The sequence below is a fragment of the Aquila chrysaetos genome, chromosome 11, assembly GCF_900496995.4.
Source record: "Aquila chrysaetos chrysaetos chromosome 11, bAquChr1.4, whole genome shotgun sequence".
NCBI classification, from domain to species: domain Eukaryota; kingdom Metazoa; phylum Chordata; class Aves; order Accipitriformes; family Accipitridae; genus Aquila; species Aquila chrysaetos.
Window position 1 is genome coordinate 21899936 of NC_044014.1, and position 18110 is coordinate 21918045.

Below are 18110 nucleotides of genomic sequence, written 5' to 3' on the forward strand. Positions count from 1 at the left end.
CCTGATTGTACTTTGCAGTGATTTTCATCACCCAGTGGCTATACTGTTTCCTTAAAGTGATGCTGTCAAGTTCCTGTAAACTGATTTTTAAAGTTCTTTGTTAATTAAAGGTAATTTTTGTAAATGAGAGACGCCAGAAGTACAGGGGTTTTTGCTCCTGTAGGATATTTTGCCTCACGCATTGATGCGTAGTGAGTGACTGTTGGTTTGCTCTTTCAGACAGGTGTGTTTCTTTACCTGGTGAAATACTTAGAGTAGGTTGGGGTTTGGGTTGTTTTGGCCTTTTTTTGGTTTTGTTTAGGGTTTTTTTTGAGAGAAGAACAAAGACTAACAATTCTGTCAGGAAGGCATGCTGTGGTGGGGTACTCTTAAAGTACTTGAACTTCAGAGTTTTTAAAACTGCATTTAACTTTGAAGTTGCTGACTTCCTTTTAAACCCTGCACCCCAGCGGTTTAAAGGTTTAACTTCTGAGAAGTTTATATATAGGCTTAGATTTGCACCCCTGAACTTAGGTAATTCTGCTTGGCCTTATGCCATTTATGAAGAATTCTTGACAGGGGCAGAGGGAAGTTATTCTTTAGAAGTTGCTGCTCCATGCTTTGCTGAAATCTAAGCTCTTAGGATTACAGCCTTCTGAGTCATAGTCCTCACACCTAGAAACAAAATCCACCTTTGGGATCCAGTCAGTTTCTCTTGGTCCCAGAAGTGATGGTCTCTCATCTGCTGCTAAACATGTTTTTCATTGGTAGCAGACATTGCTCCTGTTTTAGGAAGTTGCTTATGGAGATTTTTCATGATAGCCACAAATCAAAGCACACTTTTATTACTGAGCAAACCCAAATGTGTGTTCCATGAGGTCAGTGCCTGAAATTCAGAATTTCATTTCCTAGGAGTCAGATACTGAATTTTGACATCCTCAAAGATAAAGGGAAGAATGGGATCACCTATTTGTGGAGGTTTAAGTTTATTTACAATGCAATTGTCTCTTCCTGTAAATAAGCACTACTTTGATGTTGATGCAAATGAGTAAAAGTGGCCCATTTATAATTTTTTCGTATGCTTGAATGTAGACTGCCTCTGATTCCTTGTGGATGTAACAACAGGTGGCTGTATGGGTCAGGGAGAGGGTTGTTCTCATGTCTGCAGCATTTGGCTTAACCCCTGTGCTAAGTGAACGGTGTGTGTATCCACCATGTTCTTCAGGGGTGCAGCATCTATGGTGTTCCTGGAGGCAAGAGTCTGGGACCATGTCACTAAATGCTTTGCACGCACATTATGCATCTGTCACTGTAACTGCAAGCGTGCATGTTTAGCACAGACATTCATATACTCCAATTCTATGAGCATGGAACAGTTTTTGGTATAGTTTTAACATTAGAACATTTTCAGTAATAAGTTTGTAGCTTAGGTTGTTCAGGGACTTTATAGTAAAGAGGCGGGATGTACATCTAAATTTTTTGTGTAACTTACTTGAGTCTATATCAAAGCTGGATTTGGAGACACAGATTTCCAGTGCGCCTTACTGCCTTGAAGGATAGTTGCATTTCCTACTCTGAAGTACTTATACCTTGGAAAATCACTACTCTAGATCTCACAGACATAGAATTATTTATGGCTATTTATCTCTAAGAAGTCAATCAGATTTTTTTCTCTCAAGTCAAATTCACTCTCTGTTAACTGGAACTAGTGTGTGGTCGTGTTCATTTCGTTAAGTATATCGTACTTAAAATCTCAGTGACCCGGTGGGGGTTTTGGAGGAATATTTGGCTCCATTTTTATCTTTAAAGTACACTCTGAATTGCTTTAGGTGTGAAAAATTACTTGCTGCTTGATGTTCTTGAATTAGCTTATAAACAAACATTTGTAGTTGTTACCTGTTCTTGACTCATGTGCTTCCAATATGAGATGAAACCTTAAAGATCTACAATATCTTCATATAAAAGCCAAAAGACTTCTTTTGCCTTTGCCTTCACCTTCAAGCCCATTCTTCAAGGAAAAAAGAAAGAAAAAAAAAAAAGTGTGTATGTTCTGTTCCTTATTTAATGGCTCTTTAGCACATTGTTTGTGCCAAATGTTTTTCCTTTAGATAATATGCTGTAACATTTGAGAGTATATCGTCCAGTCTACAGAACTAGGACTGAGAGTTGTCTTTTGGTTGTGATTCTGTTGTGGTTTTGTAACCCCTCTGTATCACATTCTTATTGTAAACAAACACAGAGATCTTGTCAATGGGGAGGAAAGTAGCAGAACCATGTGTTTCTGACTAGTCTTTCAATTCATTCATTCTTCTGATTGCAGGTTTAACTTTTACTGCAGAGGTCATATTCTAGGTTTATACATTACTAGCAACTGTCTTCATGCAGGATTGTCTGTGCAAGATAGCTACAGCTTTAATAGACATGTTGATCTTTCCACAAAGAAAGTGGGTTTATGTGGCATGTCAGCTAATTTCAGTGAACGTTACTATATTGATGTAGTGTTGTTTGTAACAGTACTGTGTTTACCCTTTGTCCCAACCTTCTGGGACAAGCTTCAGTATGCCCAGGAAGTGAGGCAACAGTATATAACCACATAATTAAATACTATCACCCACACATACACACTTAATTTGTCCAAGAGGTGGTCTAGCGCTCCAGGATGTACCTAATTTCTTTCCCAACCTAGAGGTTAAGACCGCCAGAAGAAGTTTGGAGTGAAGAGGCACCTGATGCCTCCCTGCAAGCCGGGATTATCCCGTTACTGCGTAAGGCAGTACTTCCCAGCACCCTTAATGTTGACACTGAGTGGGAGCCCTTCCTGGGGGTCCCTGCCTTCCTCCGACACCAGCATCCAGCTGTGTGTATGCCACTCAATATCTTCCAGGTCTGCCTCTCCAGCTCGTGTGCTGGCAGTCACCAGTTTAACAGCTTCACGCTTCAGTTCCTTTGTCTGCATGGTTGTATCAGGAGGATTGTTCACGTTAGCCAATATGTGTAACAGGCTTGAAATTCACAGCCAACGATACAGGTAGCAGTGGGTGACGTTAGTAGATAGGAAATGCAGAACAGAGGAGGTGGAAGAAGACCTTGAGATGCTATTCTTAGTTCAGGTGCACTTTTAAACATATAGTCTCGCAGTTGCAGTGGTGAACTAGTAGATGTTGAGGGCTGAGTTGTGAATGCTGCACAGCCATGACGGTAGGTCAAAAGAGAGGTGACCTCAACCAGCAAGCCCAGGCTAGGGGCCATTTCAGCAACAGATGTAGTAGGCTTGAGTGTACAAGGAAGTGAGAACCTGGAATAAATATTAGAAACACCCCAGCACACCTGAGATCATGGCTCCTGAGGATGCTGATTAGTTGGCTGTAATTCCTGAAAGTGTGATTAAAGCGTACCTGATTTATGAGGCTGGTGAAGACTTGAGTGCAGAAGGGAGAGGTTGTGTGCAGTAGAAGCATGTACACTGATATAGTCAGGCATGGATTTTTTTCCTTAAACTTACCTTAGTCATGGAAATCTTTTGCAACAAAGTAGTTGATCTTTCTTCTGCTAGTGGAGCTTTGTATTAGCCATTTAATTAATTAGTTTCTATAGAGCTGTCAAAAATGGACATTAAAAACTTGCCTACGTTATACTGCAAAACTGTGTGGAGGCAGGTTAAGGATTTTCTGAGCCAATATACTATCCTTTCTTCTGTACTTTGTCATTAGGAAAACAATAAATGAGTTAGAAGAATGGCACCCCATGCTGTCCCTTCTTATTTTCATGCTATTTCAGGACACCTTTTCAGCCAGTACCAGGACTCATTTCAGAGGTGGCTATCAAGTTTGAGCTATTGTGAAGCATCTCCCATGCTAGAATTGTGCTTCCCTGGGGGGGGGAGTGTTAACCTTTCTTAAATAGAGGAAAAGATGCTTGCTAGAAACAAGAGGCAGATCTCTGTGTAACTTCTAGTGTTTGAGGAGCGGTTTTACACAACGGAAAGTTGTAGTTCCATAGTTCAGTACAGTCTTTCCAGAGCAGATACAAGTAGGCATGTCTCTAAGTCCTCTGAGGCCCTACATGGATAGATGTCGCACAAGAGAAGTTGTGTCCTATCACCTCTGCAGTATATGTTGATGCCAGACTTTACCATACAGCCCATGGAAGTGACTTGTCTACAATACTTGGGTTCTTTCTTCTTTAGCTTTTCTTTTCTCTCCTTATACTATATTTTAAATGCCACGACCACATGTTGATCATTCAGAATGATGGATTGGCATCAGATTCTTAAAAGAAGTATGAGATTATCCTTTTCCTAGGATTTAGATAGGAGCCTAAAAAAGATGGTTTAAAAGTTGTAGGGGCTGCTTCTGGCTCTTTTGAATACCAACTAATCAATTCATTTTCATTTTTCCTTTAAAGCAGTCAGGGAACAGTCTTGTAACACATAGCGGTAACTTTTCCTGAACGGAAAGTTTCAGAACAGGAAATGATTTAGTCAGCTCTGACTGGATGCACAAACCCCACGTCAGTTGTAAAGGTTTTTTTCTGGCAATCATCTGCCTGCCTATTTCTAGTAACTATTCCCAAGCAGTAGATGCCAGAGGAGGTGGTTTCCGGATAGTTAAGTTTGAAACATCACCGTACGTTTCCCTCAGCAAGTGGGTTACATGATTTTTTTTTTTTGTTTCAGTTTTTATGCATAACAACAGTGAAATCATTTGATTGATCCCAGCGAACAGGAAAGAGTTGTTTGTTGGTTTGGTTTTTTTTTTCCCCCTGCAGTCCTCTTTAGTTATGTTTACTGTAATGAAGATGGCTGAAAGCACATTATTTGGGTAAAGATTGCAAGGCAGGCTCGTATGCAACCAAGTGAAACATTCGCTAATTTTTGCATCTTAATTTCCCTAAGCTGGTTAATGTAACAGCAGTTAAACAGCTTCATTCTGCATGAAATGCTGCAGTGCGACTTCCCCTTTGGCTGCTGACAAGCATCAGGTACTCCAGAGACACTGGAGTTACTGAAACATCCACAGGCAGAAATGTGGAAGTGACCCCTAAATAGGATGTTTCTGTTTTCAGACACCAAGGTTGGGACATTTGGGAAGAGGGAAGCACAGCTACTGGATACCTGACCTGTAAACTTGAAACCATAGATATTTTAAGTTAAGCACTTAAAAGGGAAGCACTAGGTTACTTAACAGAAACATTTGCAAATTAGGGCCACTGGGTACTGCCAGTGTTAATTTGTGCTTAAACTAATACAAGAAACCCTCTCCCCTTGCAGCTGGGAATAGAACTGAACTGGTTCTCTTCTGTGATTAATACGAAAACCTTGACTATGGGGCTTATATTGCTTCAAATAGCAAAGTAAAAAAAATCTGTATCATCATACAATGACAAAGGTCATGCGGAAGAGGGGAAGGCATGTTGGAGTACAGATTAAATTTAAAAAAAAAAGGGGGGTCAGCTATTTTGTATGTAATTTTTTAATATGCAAAGCAGAACACAGCTACCTAAAATAAATATATATTCATATATTTCTAGGCACTGGTAATAAAGGGCTGATTGTCTTGGTTCCTAACTGAAGTCAGCAGCATAAAAGCAGCACCTCCCACCCCCATACCCCGTCCCATCAGTCTGGTTGAGAATGGCTTGGTTTATTTTAATGAGTCCTTTGAAGTTTGTGATGTTGAAGGCCAGCAGGGATGGCCACATCTGACTTGTAATGACCTGTGTTACAGGGGTAACTAGATGCAACGTACATTGAACCCATAACTCATGGTATTTGGAAGAGGCACTTTAGCCTCCAGCCTTGACTTGAAGATGAAGGGTAAATCTTCTTACTCGGTAGTTTGTTTCCGTGCCAACCACCATCACAGTTTACAGAAACCACACCCAACTTCTATTTTTTATTTTTTAATTCTGAGGTTTTCTGGCTTCAGCTCCCAGCTGCTAGTTGTTGGTGAATCTTTCTTCATTAATTGAAACAGGCTCTTAAATTGTGCTTTTGGACCTATCAGTGTGTTACAAACAAGTTAGGTCATCCACTTTTTAGATAAATTTACAGATAAAATTCTTGAATCTCTCCCAGTAGGGTGTTTCCTACAGCCTTGAAAATGTTTGGGGGGAGTGAGGGATGGAAAGAGATCCCGTTCAGCCCCCCCTCTCCTTCTATTTGAAAGGAAAGATTGTGACACTGGAGGTACAAGTGTCTTAATTACAAGGCAAGCTGTGCCGCTTTTGCTTTTAGGGTTTTGGTGGTGTTCCAGTTGTTGTCCCCCCTCAGTTCTCCAGGACCTACCTTGGCAGTGCTGGACTTTGGAGGGAAAACTGATCTCTACTTGCTATAATGCAAGGGTGAATGGCATTGATCCTGTCCTCTAACCCCATTCAGGTTCTCATCTCCAGTTGTCACGTCACTGCAACTTCCTAAATCCTTTACTGTACTCCTGCTTTATAGGCTGAAGCCTGTATAACTTGCAGTTACAGCCTGTGGCACTTCGATTTGGTGAAAATAAAATGCAGTTTGAGTACAGGTGTTCTTTTGTTGTTTCTTTTTTTTCCCTCAGATCAATTTCAGATGCTCGCTGTCTGTGAAGTGGCTGTATGCCTCATCATTTTTACCACCCTGCTAAGCTTTGTGTCACCTGTAAATGTAACTGGCAGCAACTTTCCTATGGTTTGTTTTTTTTTTTAAATTCATTTCCAGATGATTATTGAAAATATTGACTAATGCCTGGCTCAGCACTGATCTTGTGGAACCAGCAGGAATATCTTCATTTGATTCTCTGTTGACAAGGCCAACTTCAGATCTCTCAGGAGTCGGGTCTTCACCATTTAATGTGTTTTCTATCACTATCGTTTGTTCCATTTTTAGACGGAAACATTTGGGAAAAGAAATAAAAGGGAACAGTCCACCGTATCAGACATAGTAAGGGTGGGAGTTTTGGTGAGGTAAAACAGACTACTAGGGAAATGTTAATAGGAGACAATAGGCTGGCAAAAAAAACCCCACAGATGAGGCGAGCATGTCTGCTGCAAGACAGCGCTTTCTCCCAGTTGCATCCTGAGCTCAGCTGGTGTGAGGGATGTTTCTTCCGCAAGAGTTAGTTGGGAGAATTTCAGGAGTGCGTAACGCACCCAGGTATTGGGGCCTTCTTTTACACCGTTTGTTCTGTGTGTTTTGGAGCCTGAATAAATAATGCCATTTTGAAAGATGCTTTCTAATGGTTACTGGAATGAACTGACTGAAGTAAAGGAGCTTGCAGTTTCCATGGGAAACTGGGCCTTCCCCGTGAATGCAGCTGGGAAGAAAGCTAAATCCTGGGTAGCTGGGCTGCGCTGTCCCCCTCAAAGCTTCAGTTCTGGCTGTATTGTGTCTATGCCATGCTGTTTCGTTCTATTTTTGTCTCCTTATCATCTATAAACCCCTCTTTCCTTTTGAATGTAGGTACAGCAGAAAGCACTGCTGTTCCTCCTAGGTTTATGAGCATTTTGAACTCCCCCCAGTCCACCCAGTCTCACACTGAGTAGGACTGGTGGCAGCTGCTTATCTCTTGAAAGCGTTCCCAGTTTTAGCCTCTGCCTGGCCCCACTGCTCTGCCTCTGAACTGCCAGGAAACCTCCTGCTGTCCCCAGGAGAGATCAGGAACATGTATTGAATGTGGTAGGCATCATCTCCAGATCCAAATATTTGCTTTCAGGAGTTCTGCTATCTGGGTCTAAATGTTTTAGCATTTTGGTTGGTTTCAGTCTGACCTTCGGGATACAAGCCCACCTGTAAAGCACCTAGCAGGTAGCTAATCATCATGAGAGCCCTGCAGTTCGTTAAAGGCTTCTCTTTGACCTCTCCTTACAGCTGGTGCTACAGCTACTCATTTAAAGGAACTACATTAAAAGTGCCATTCCCCAGGACCTCATCCAGCAAAACCCAGGTATCTTTCCTCTGGCTGGCTCTGAAATGCACTCTCACAATTTATCCTTTTCCAGAAAATGTCCGCCGTGGTCCCTCTGTTCACATGTCCACCGCGGGTAATTCAGCAGCGTGCTCTGGTGTCCCTGTGCTGTCTGTCCCCAAGAATGATGTTGGGGTAACCAGCTGGAACACAAGTAGTAGATTGTTGAAGTCCTTTTTTGAGACTGACTTCTGTCTGGCTACCTGGAGTAAACCTAGCCGAGGCACACACAATTCTCAGTGGATTCCAGAGTGAAGGAAGGCAGATGAGATCAACCCATTTTTATGGCCCTGCTGTTTTTCAGTTCAGTCATTAAGACAGAAGTAAGTGTAAAGTCTGAGGTTCTGGTTTATAACCAGAACTTTTGGGGCTGTTTCACACAGAGCCCTAACCCCCATGTTTGTTGCACCCTTTCTGGTGAATTCTTCTAGTGCAATATTTAGGTGGGGTTTAGCTGTTGCAAGTTTTGAATCTGATCATGTTTTTTGCTTTGCTTTTCTTTTTCTTTTTTTTTTTTAGGAAATTCTGAGGAAGCTGTTTATAGTTCCTCTTTATAACAAAGTTCTGGTTTTTACTTTTTTTCTTAGATTTCTCAAATGTTTGTGAAAGTGTCTTAACTAGTTCCTGTATGTGCAGTTTTGTTGGGGAGAACTTCTGTACAATCCACTATTCTGAACTCAGCTATATTTTCTGAGGCCAAAACCAGAACAAAGAGCCAAACTGTAGATGTGAGGGGAAATAAAACCATTTAGGAAGCTCAATATGCCCCTTAGTTGCTTGGCATTTTCATTTCCTGTTCAATCACCCAATTTTCTCTAGTCTGAAGTGCTTTTTGTGGATCTGTTTTATTTTGTTTTTTTTCTACAATCAATCTTTTAATGCTTTTTTGGAAAAATTCTTCAGGCCATATTGTTATACCCCACTCTCGTAGGTGCATTAGTGACACTGACAGTACTTGAGTAAGCACCATTATATTGCTTTGCAGCATTGTGAATTTACTGTTGCAGTGACAAGTATTTGAATTGGGCACAGGCAGCAGCCAAAAGTCAGCTCCTACCTGCAGGTACTGCTATCTTTCTGCCTATTTCATGGAAGCAGGGGATGTTATGTGGTATTTGTTAACGCTTGGTACAGAATTTGGATACTGGTGCTCATTTCATCAAAAATAGATTTAAAGTCCTCACTTCTTTTTTCCACTGTGAAATTCACATAGGCTTGGAGAAACATCTGCTGGATCAAAGTCTGTTAGCTCCCTCAGCGTGTTCCTGATTGCTGAAAGTCCCTGCAGCCTTGTTTGTTTGGAAAAAGTCTGGTGTAACATTGGATCTGTGGAGCCTGCAGTGTTTCACAAGCCAGAGAAGAGCAGTGCAGCACTTGCACAAGCATGATTATACAAATTCACAGACAGGAAACGCTGCTTGGTATTTAACATCTCCTTATTCCGTCTTTCTCCCATTAGGCTTTTGCCATCCAAATTGGTTCTTCCTTCCATCCGCCCTCCTTTGGGGTTAGACGTGGGGAATTTCCATCAGCTGTTCCCAGGCAGTACCAACAGAGATGTCCACAAAGAAGGTGCTTGGGCACGCAGAAACTTGAGAGAGAATATAACGAGCTAAAAATGTGAGATAAATTGTCCCTGGATCGTGACTGTCCTTTCCTAACCTGTGGACAGAGAGGACCATAAGTGCTCATCCCACTGAGGGTGTATCTGCTGCTTGAGATGCACAGCAGAGAAATGACCTGCTTTGCTATCATTATTTAACTGATCAGGGGATAACTAATCTTTTTGTACTGCAGGTTTTAGTTCAGAATAGTTGGGTTTTTTTCACCCAGACATCAAAGAAGTTCTGATTGGCAGCTCGGAAATTTGCGTAAGGTCTGAAAGGAGGATTTATAGGAAACGAGCAGATGGTCTACTAGAGAATTTCCCCAGGAGGTTGCAGTTATTTAAAAATGGGAGAAACTAAATAGACTGTACAAAATTTGACTGTAAAATTAACTGGCCAGCCAGTAGCTAAATACTTAACCAAAATGATTCAGCTTGGCCCCTAGCATAAGCATGTAATGAAGTGATGTGTCTGTGAGCTGACGCCACACACATTATTTCAAGTTTCACCTAATAAGTGCGCATGAATGAAAGATGATTTTGCTATGCACAGTTCTTGCTGTGGTGAGGCCTCTCCTGCATCTCCTCCTTTCACGGTGGCAACGTGATTGTTCAGGCATGCAGGAGAATGCTACAAAATGCTGTTTATTTTAAATGAAATATAAAGCTGTTCAGCAGAATGCCTTTAATTTTTAAACTGCTCTTTTTAGCCTCATAAACATAAGAATGAACATATTCGTTAAATTCCAATGTTTGATTAAATAATCAAATATTTAATATTTCAGAAAAAAAATTGCTTTATTTTGGGGATACAAGACTCAAGAGTGTGTTAACCCAAAGTAGGCAAATATTGCGTGTCACTTTAAAAAATCCGGGAACTCATGTCACTTTGGAGTTGTTTGCCATGTGGCTTTAGACTTCCAATATCCATGTTTCCAATGTTTTTTTCTCTGAAGGTGTGATACGTGAACTTGGGGGATTTGTGTATGGGCGGGTGTTTTTAAATGGACAGTCAGATTTTTAGTGCAAATCCCATCATTTCAGATGCTAAGGTTTTAAGAAACACAAACTTCGTATGCTACATTAAATGAACGGATGAATTCAGAAACCAATTGACTTCATTATTCTTTAAAAAGTTAGGAGAAGACTTTTTTTTTTTATTTAAATCCCTATGAAGGACCTTTTTTAGAAGGCAGATAAGCTTTAATTCTCTCATGTTATGTTTTAAATTGAATACCCAACGGAAAGAACTGTCTAAAATAATAAAAAGCGTTTAATTACTCTTATGCACATCTGTTTGTGTTCTGGTTTGCTTCTCCCAGAAACTTACTCATAACACCTGGTGTCATGGGAGTAGTCCCGTGGGCCAAGTGCAGACATAGTTCTGCTGAGAGTCCATTGGCGTAATGCTGGTGCAGAATGTAATTAAACCGGATTTCTCTTCCAGCTTGCTGTGTTTGCATAATTCTTCGTAATGGTATTAATACACCCATTGAATTTAGAAACCAACCTTCATAACTTTTGACCTAACCTCCTGAAGTGCTAAGAGGAAAAGGGTAAATATCCAAAGGGCTATATGAAGTTCTTAACTGACCCTAGGTACGTACTTCCCTGTATATAAAGCCTTATAAATGTGTGTTTTTGGCAGATTGTCCCCCTCCCCTGCAGCGATTCATTTCCATTAGTCTCAGAGTTAGAGCCTCTGGAAAAAAAAAAATCTCAGAATTCAACACTATCTTCCAGATATTAAAGAAAACATCTGGAGAGTGAATTCATAGCAGTGCAGTTGCCCAGGTTGAGCTAAGGCAGAAATTTTGTTTGCAAAGTGCTTGTTCGCAGTAGTCCCATATGAACCAAAACCAGACACCGCTCTGAGGATGTGCAAGAGTCTGCACATGGAGAAGGAAGAGTATTCTGTTGTTTAACCAAAGCTCATCTGGTATGACAATGCTGAGGTGAGTTTTGAACCCTGCTGCTCGCTGATAGAGCTAATCGTGCAGTTTATTATTTACCATTTGCTGGGGTTTCTGGAATTAAGTCAGTTGTATAGAAATGAACATAACATACCTTGTTTCAAAACTATTAAGTGTGTTGCACTCTAAATGATTCACTTGAGATGTTTAATCTGCCACTGTTTGTTTACAGTGTAGAATCTGAGTATGCCATATGATTATGTTTCCTCTGACAAGGTGTAGTCGTCTTGGCTTCCTTTGCAGAAACACGAGATCTCTCTATAAAGTAGTCCTCCTGCATCTGTCATGTTCAGCCCGATTCCTTACCTTGTAGTTCATGGTGTACAAGGCTGGGTTCATGCAGAGCCCCTGCCTTCTCACTTTGGGCAGACCTGCTAATTCTCTGGAACCTTCTTGGTTCCCATTTCTAAAATCATGATGGAGGAGATGGAGGAAGACTTTAAGGCCCTGGTTTTAAAATGTTAAGAATCTTTGCCTCCTTGAAGTTTATCCATAGGACATTGATAAATGAAGTATTTCCATAGCCTTTGTTATGGATCTGATAATGTTTGCGTGGATTTGATTTTGTATTGGACTTTTCCTTTTTAAAAAGGAATATTCAGTCTGGGGGGAGGGAGAAACAGTGAGTTATGCAGAGTGCTCAGCATATGGGACCAGCCGTAGTGGATGAAACAAAAGGTCCATCTAGCTTAGGATGTTGTCCTGCCCGTAAGTGAGAGAAAGAACATGAGAAACAAAGTATGTACAGAGTGGTCCTGGCTGCAAGATTTGTACCATGCCATTTTTTGGTAAAACTGAATTTTGAATGGGGTGCAGTCATCTGAAAACCTCGGTTTAAAAGTGGATGTGGCAGGGAACTGATGAGGGTGAGAAGATGGAGTTGGTCTGAAAAAAGTGCAGTTGAAGGGAAAGGAGATCCTCTCCTCTGCCTTGTGGTGTGTATAGCATTCCCCAGGTCAGAGGGTGTCCCAGGGAAAGCATGACAATAAATGCAACTGTCTGGATAATGTAATCTGGAGAGCCCTAAGGTTAGCTTTGATCCTTGCAGGAGGATCACCCTTAGCAGAGGTGAAAGAGGAGTCCTTCGAAAGTTACAACCAGTTGTGACTCAGCGCTAGGTGACTCTTAATGTGTTGAATATCCCTTTCTTTTTGGTCCCTCTTAGTTGTCTTCACCTTCTCTCTCTCATTTTCTGTGTAAGTCACCTGAGGCGAGGGTAGAAAGCAGGGACTGTCTCTGAGTTTTGATGTGACCTGAGAAATATGACCTCAGAGATCTCTAGAGTTATGCCCAAACTGAAGAGCCACGGTTCAGGATTTAGGAAGCTGCACACACGCTCTCACTGTAAATGATACATTAAAGCCATGTTTCCTTTACAGGAAACTAATGGCTTGTGAGAGCCTTGTCAGTTGTGTTTGGATGGCTATGTCACGCATATTGCAGCAGGTAACTGGTAAAGAGGTGTCAAATAATTTGTTGTGTATCTAACAATGAAATCAAAGCAAAACAGTTCTGAGAAATAGAACTGAATCCGCCAGTGGGGTGTAGTGACATCTGCCTATTGCAGTAATTGCACTTGCAAATAAAGTACTTGCAAATTACTCTTGTGTTTGTTCGCTCTTTGGAAGAATATCTGAAAGTGAGTGATTTGTGTAGTTAGCTTGCAAAGTTGTATTGACATAGTGGAATTTATTGCTCAAGAGAAGCAGCATGTGAATTTATCCCCCATATCCTTCCACCCACTAAGTTCTCCTAAGCAATCTCTTTTCTCTGTAAACAGTCAACTGAACTTGCCAGCTACAGCAAGCAATTTTTTTCTACCTTCTTTGTGCTGTATTATTTTCTGGTCTGTCACATTCTTTCTCTGTCTTCAGTGTTCATCTTTATACAGCTTCTCTTGCATCACAGCCCTTAAGAATAAGAAAAATTAATTACTAAGCAACTGAATTTACTAGTATTGTGTAGTCCAGAGATATGGCTCTGTGCTTATTGTGCTTTCTTTGACTTCTAGCTGCATAGATTTTTATCTTTAAAAAAAAAGAAAATCACCAGATCTGTTGGTTTGACTAATGAGTAGAGGAAAGAAAATGGCTCTGGGAGGGGCATGCTCCTTGCTCTTTGGACAGTGGGAGAATTTTTATGCTTCATAGCACAAAAATTGCTAGGGGTTGCTTTTGGGAAGGGGGTAGAGATGGACATCAGCTGCTGCAAGCAATGGAGCGCGTTCATAGGAGCTCTCATGCATTATTCATCACAAGCTCTTTTCACTGGGATCAGCTGGAGGAAGTAGTTAGTCTAGTTTGAGCTACACTAGTATTATATTTAGGGGGCTTAAACAAGCCCAAGCAAGTACAGCACCAACTCTTTCTCTTCATCTGCAGGCAAATGTAGGGCAGTCAGCAGCTCTGCTTACACAGCTCCGTCTCTTTAGTCTGGATAACAGGAGTCATGCAACCAGGGGAAGCTACGCTGAGGATACACACATGCATTCATGCTGGAAAATGAAGCTGCAGGTAGGAGAATGCCTTGTCAGCAGAGTATCTTGGCTTTACAGTTCATTGTAGGGATGCTATTAAGCCCTGCAAAATAAATACATACGTCAGGGCAGCCTGTCAAGAGAGGCTGCTGTAGAGGCTCCTCGTTAGAGTGCTACATGAATGATCCCTTTTAGTGTTATACTTTGTTCAGTTCTAATTGTGAAGCTGCTTTTTTTATTTTTTAAGCACCTTTCCTTCATTCACGTGAACCTTCTGAGGGTGCTGGAGATTAAAAGCAGAGAGAGAACTTGCTGGCGTTTGGAAATTTTTGGGGTGGTTTTTATTTAAGCTGGCTTTTTAATTGTATTAGTATTAGCACTTTTATTTGGGGGGAGGTAACCATAAGAGATTCTGTTAAAACACAGCTGGGTGTGATAAGCCTTAAGCTCCAATTGTGTCCATTCAGAGTGTGTGCATTTGAATGGCTGCAGTATTTACTAGTTGGTTTTTTTTTTTTAATTTTCTGAATAAAGATGCTTGTAAATGGGGGCTTCTGTTCTCAAAAGCTTGTGTTTTCTAATGTTATCAGTTGTTCTAAAAGAAATCTATATTCCTTTTCTGTACAAGCTTTGTATATTTAGATCTTCAGGGCTCGAACAACACTATTAGTTCAGTTTTAGACAAAGAAGGGGATTTTGCAAAACCTTATGGAACAATAACAAAGGGTCTTTGTTCTGTTCCGTGAGCATTATTTGCTGTGTAATGTGTGGGTTTGTGCATGTGTGAGAGAGGGAGGTATACAAACACATAATCTCATTTGGCAAGAATGTTCAAATGTTATTTGCTTTGTGTGCTTTAAGTACGTATGCCGCTTCTGGCTGCTAACTGCACTGGTGCGTGTGTTCGTCCCGCCTGCCTGCCTTCCCTGGGGGGGGCCGGGTGTTTCGGTTCGGGGAGGATTTTAGTTAGCTAGTTAGGTGGGCTGCTAAAAACCCCAAACTTGAAAGTGCAAAAATCAAGAGTCCCTGCTAGACAACTAGGACGAAACGGTGCTTTGCTGTGCAGACAAATTGTTTTCTTTTCAAAACGATAGTTTGAAGTCCAATCCAGGGTTTAGTAAATAAGCATGACTGGTGGAAGCAGAAATTGTCAGCTTTGTGTGAAATCCCCCAGGAGGAGATTAATGATCACGTGCTTTTGGTGAAGCTTAAATGTATGCTGCCTGCCAGTATGTTGTCTTCCAAGATGACTTGATCACCTAAATAGAATTTGCATGTACACAAGAATATAATATTCAGTGACATTTCTTTTTTGCTTTTGTTAACAATTGGGAGTGACAATATTTTGTCACTATCAGCCTGTGGGTTTGGGGGTGGGGGGGGGCACATCAGTACTTTTGGGAGTCCTAAATAACTTGAAATGTTGACTTAAAAACTTAAAAAGCTCCTTTTGACTTCACATGTTAATGTTCTTGAAATTTATATGCTGTACATACCATGAGAATTGATCTGCTGCTTGAATTTTGCAGATGTTTCAATATTTGTTGTGAGGTAGAGAGGTGACAGTCTAATACTCTTTTACAACAGACTGTATGACCTTTCAATGCATAAGATCCTTGTTTCATGGAAGCTCGCTAGCAGGATTCTTTACCTGATTTTATTAGACTTGTGAGGTCCCATGCATTCAGTTACTTGATTGAAGTCAGTGGAATTAAGAGGTGAATTTGGGATTATGTGATTTAAACTTTTAAGATTGTCTTTTTTTTTTCCCCAACATTAAAGTGTATTTACTGCTTTACTACTCAGTTACACCTGGAGTCCAGAGTTATGTTGTCTAGTCATCAGGGTATAGGGAAGGAAGAGTTATTTCTGCACTTGCATGTTTAATGTACTGGGTGGATGTGTTGATAGTTTAAAATGAAGTTTTCGAAAAGCATCTCTGTGTTGTTCTTTCAACTATCCACATTCAGATTTTAGCTGTACTCAGCCCTCCTGCCACCCATGCAGCTGATTTTTTTTTTTATTTTTTTTAATAATCAAATAAGATTTAGTACTATCACTGTAGCACAAAACAACAATTACAGCCTTATTGGCACAGAGGGGATTCAAGCATGTTCACCTCCGTCTTAAACTAACTGGGGCCTAGAGTGTCATCTTTGACGTGCCATCTGAAAGAGCTCAGGCTTATGCCCATGCTTCAGAAATTCCTCAGAATCCTCATGCAGCTGAAGCATGAGGGACGTGGATGGACTATGACACTGTAGATCATAAGATCTCACTCTTGGGGAGAGGAGTTTTATTCTGGTGTTTACAATTCTTTTAATTCAGGTAGTGGTGGTGGTGGTGGTGTTGTAATTAAAAATAAAGAACTTTCACATGTCTGGGAAATGTTCTGGATCAAAATATCTACCAAAGTTGCCAAAGATTCGCTCTATCAGCTAAGAGTGAGGAATATATTTGAACTGAACAGGCCACTTCAGCCATTACTTACGGATCCAGGAAGGTGAGAGTTTGCACTGAACAGAAAAACCCCAGCTAATGAATGAGGGGGAAAAGGGGCACAAATCCAATTTTTGGTTATTTTTCTGTAGATCACTGTGAAGAGCTGGAATTGAACCAGAACAGGAAACATGATACTCTGTGTTCAGACTGTGGCAGGGAGCGGGACTGAGACTTATTTGATAAAACTCCTTACCAGTTTTATCTCCTATCTCAGTGTCTCTGTGTAATGGAATATAAAGATTCCTAATGGCAGAGTCAGAAATACAATAAAAATATTCAGTGTTCGGCAGCAGCAAGAAATGACGCAAACTGAAATGAAGAGTATGCTTATGTTGGTATTAAAGAAATGAATGGAAGAGGAGTTATTAGCTAGTTCTCTGATATAAAGGCAGCATCGTATTGTAACATTTAAATGAAATGGTTGCAGCTGTGATGTCCTTGGGAAAAGTAGTAAAAAACAGGGAAGGCAAAGCATGGTGGCCTCTTTGTAGGACCTATCAAGCAGTGGAAAAACTTTGGCGGTTTTTATTTCTCAGCTGACAAGGAATTCTAAAGGTAGGTCTACGGTAAGAACAGATGTAAGTTTGTATTTCTGGGGTCTTTTATTCAAAAACATAACTGAAGAATAAATTTAGATTGAAAATCAATTTTTCAGTAGTGCAAAATGAACATGTTTTCAGTCCATGGCCTTCTGCCACTAGGCTGCCTCCCAGAAAGCTTAATGGTGGGAAGTATTCTGGTGCCATGGTGGGGCTGCAATCAAATTGCTTGTGATGACAAACGATGTAAAATTTATTTAGAGCGTACCATGCCTTCATGATGTCAGGTTTGCAGCCTGCCCTGTGCCATTTGGCTTTTCTCAGTGCTGGCCAGCTTCCTTATGGTTTGCCGTTGTCTCTTCTCCCAGAGCGGGGTGGCCCTCTGCCTGCTCCCTCCTTTGCCAGCAGTGAGGAGGGACGGTGTCTGGCTTCCTCCGGTGGATGTGGCTGGGGGGGGGAAACAACAGTGGGGCTGCAGGAGGGAGGATCCTCTGCATCTCCTTGAGGAAGTGCAGCATGCCAGGCTGGAGATCTCTGCACCTTGGTCTGGTGGAGGAGGGCAAAGGGGTGCCATCATCAACTTGTGCTTCAGCCTCAACACCGCACTGGATTTGGCCACTTCATCACGGGCATGTCTTGGCCACTGGTGACAAGTGAGGGTCAGTAAGAGGGGGGACAGAGACTGTTTCCCCCCAGCCACACCTCCCCAAACCTCTGCGTCTCATTGTCCAAAAGGCACAGACAGGATGCACTGATACCTGAGCAGATCTCATTCTCTAAAAGGCACAGGATGTGCTGATAGCTGAGCAGAAACGACTGAAACTGTGTTGTCTATCCTTTCCTCCCTCCTGGGAATGACTGCAGGGCAGGCAGAAATACAAAGCTTCCAGTAGGGATGTGACCCTGTGTAAGATCTGGTGGAGACAGAGGGATATCAGGCAACCACATGCATCTCCAGGGATTGACTGCAAGTCAAGTAAGTGAGGACTTGACTGCTGATACAGACAAGCCCAATCCAAAAGCTGTGCGAGCACATTAGTGTGGAGATGTGCCAACCTGCACACCGCCTCTCTCTGAGCAAATCTTGGGCACAGG

At 41.4% G+C, this 18110-nt stretch overlaps 1 protein-coding gene across 9 annotated transcripts in view; it reads left to right on the top strand.

Annotated features, from left to right (window-relative positions):
- The window catches only part of MARCHF8 (membrane associated ring-CH-type finger 8), a 98531-nt gene that overhangs the window by 29738 nt on the left and 50683 nt on the right, over nucleotides 1–18110 (top strand). For 3 of the 9 annotated variants that reach the window (XM_041127173.1, XM_041127176.1, XM_041127179.1), the window contains exons 3-4: nucleotides 7954–7995; nucleotides 13880–14011. The exons of 4 other annotated variants lie outside the window; for them this stretch is intronic. In XM_041127173.1, coding sequence (XP_040983107.1) covers nucleotides 7954–7995; nucleotides 13880–14011 — 174 coding nt within the window. The remainder of the gene's footprint in view (nucleotides 1–7953; nucleotides 7996–13879; nucleotides 14012–18110) is intronic. 2 more of the 9 variants (XM_041127172.1, XM_041127175.1) reach the window with 1 other exon arrangement.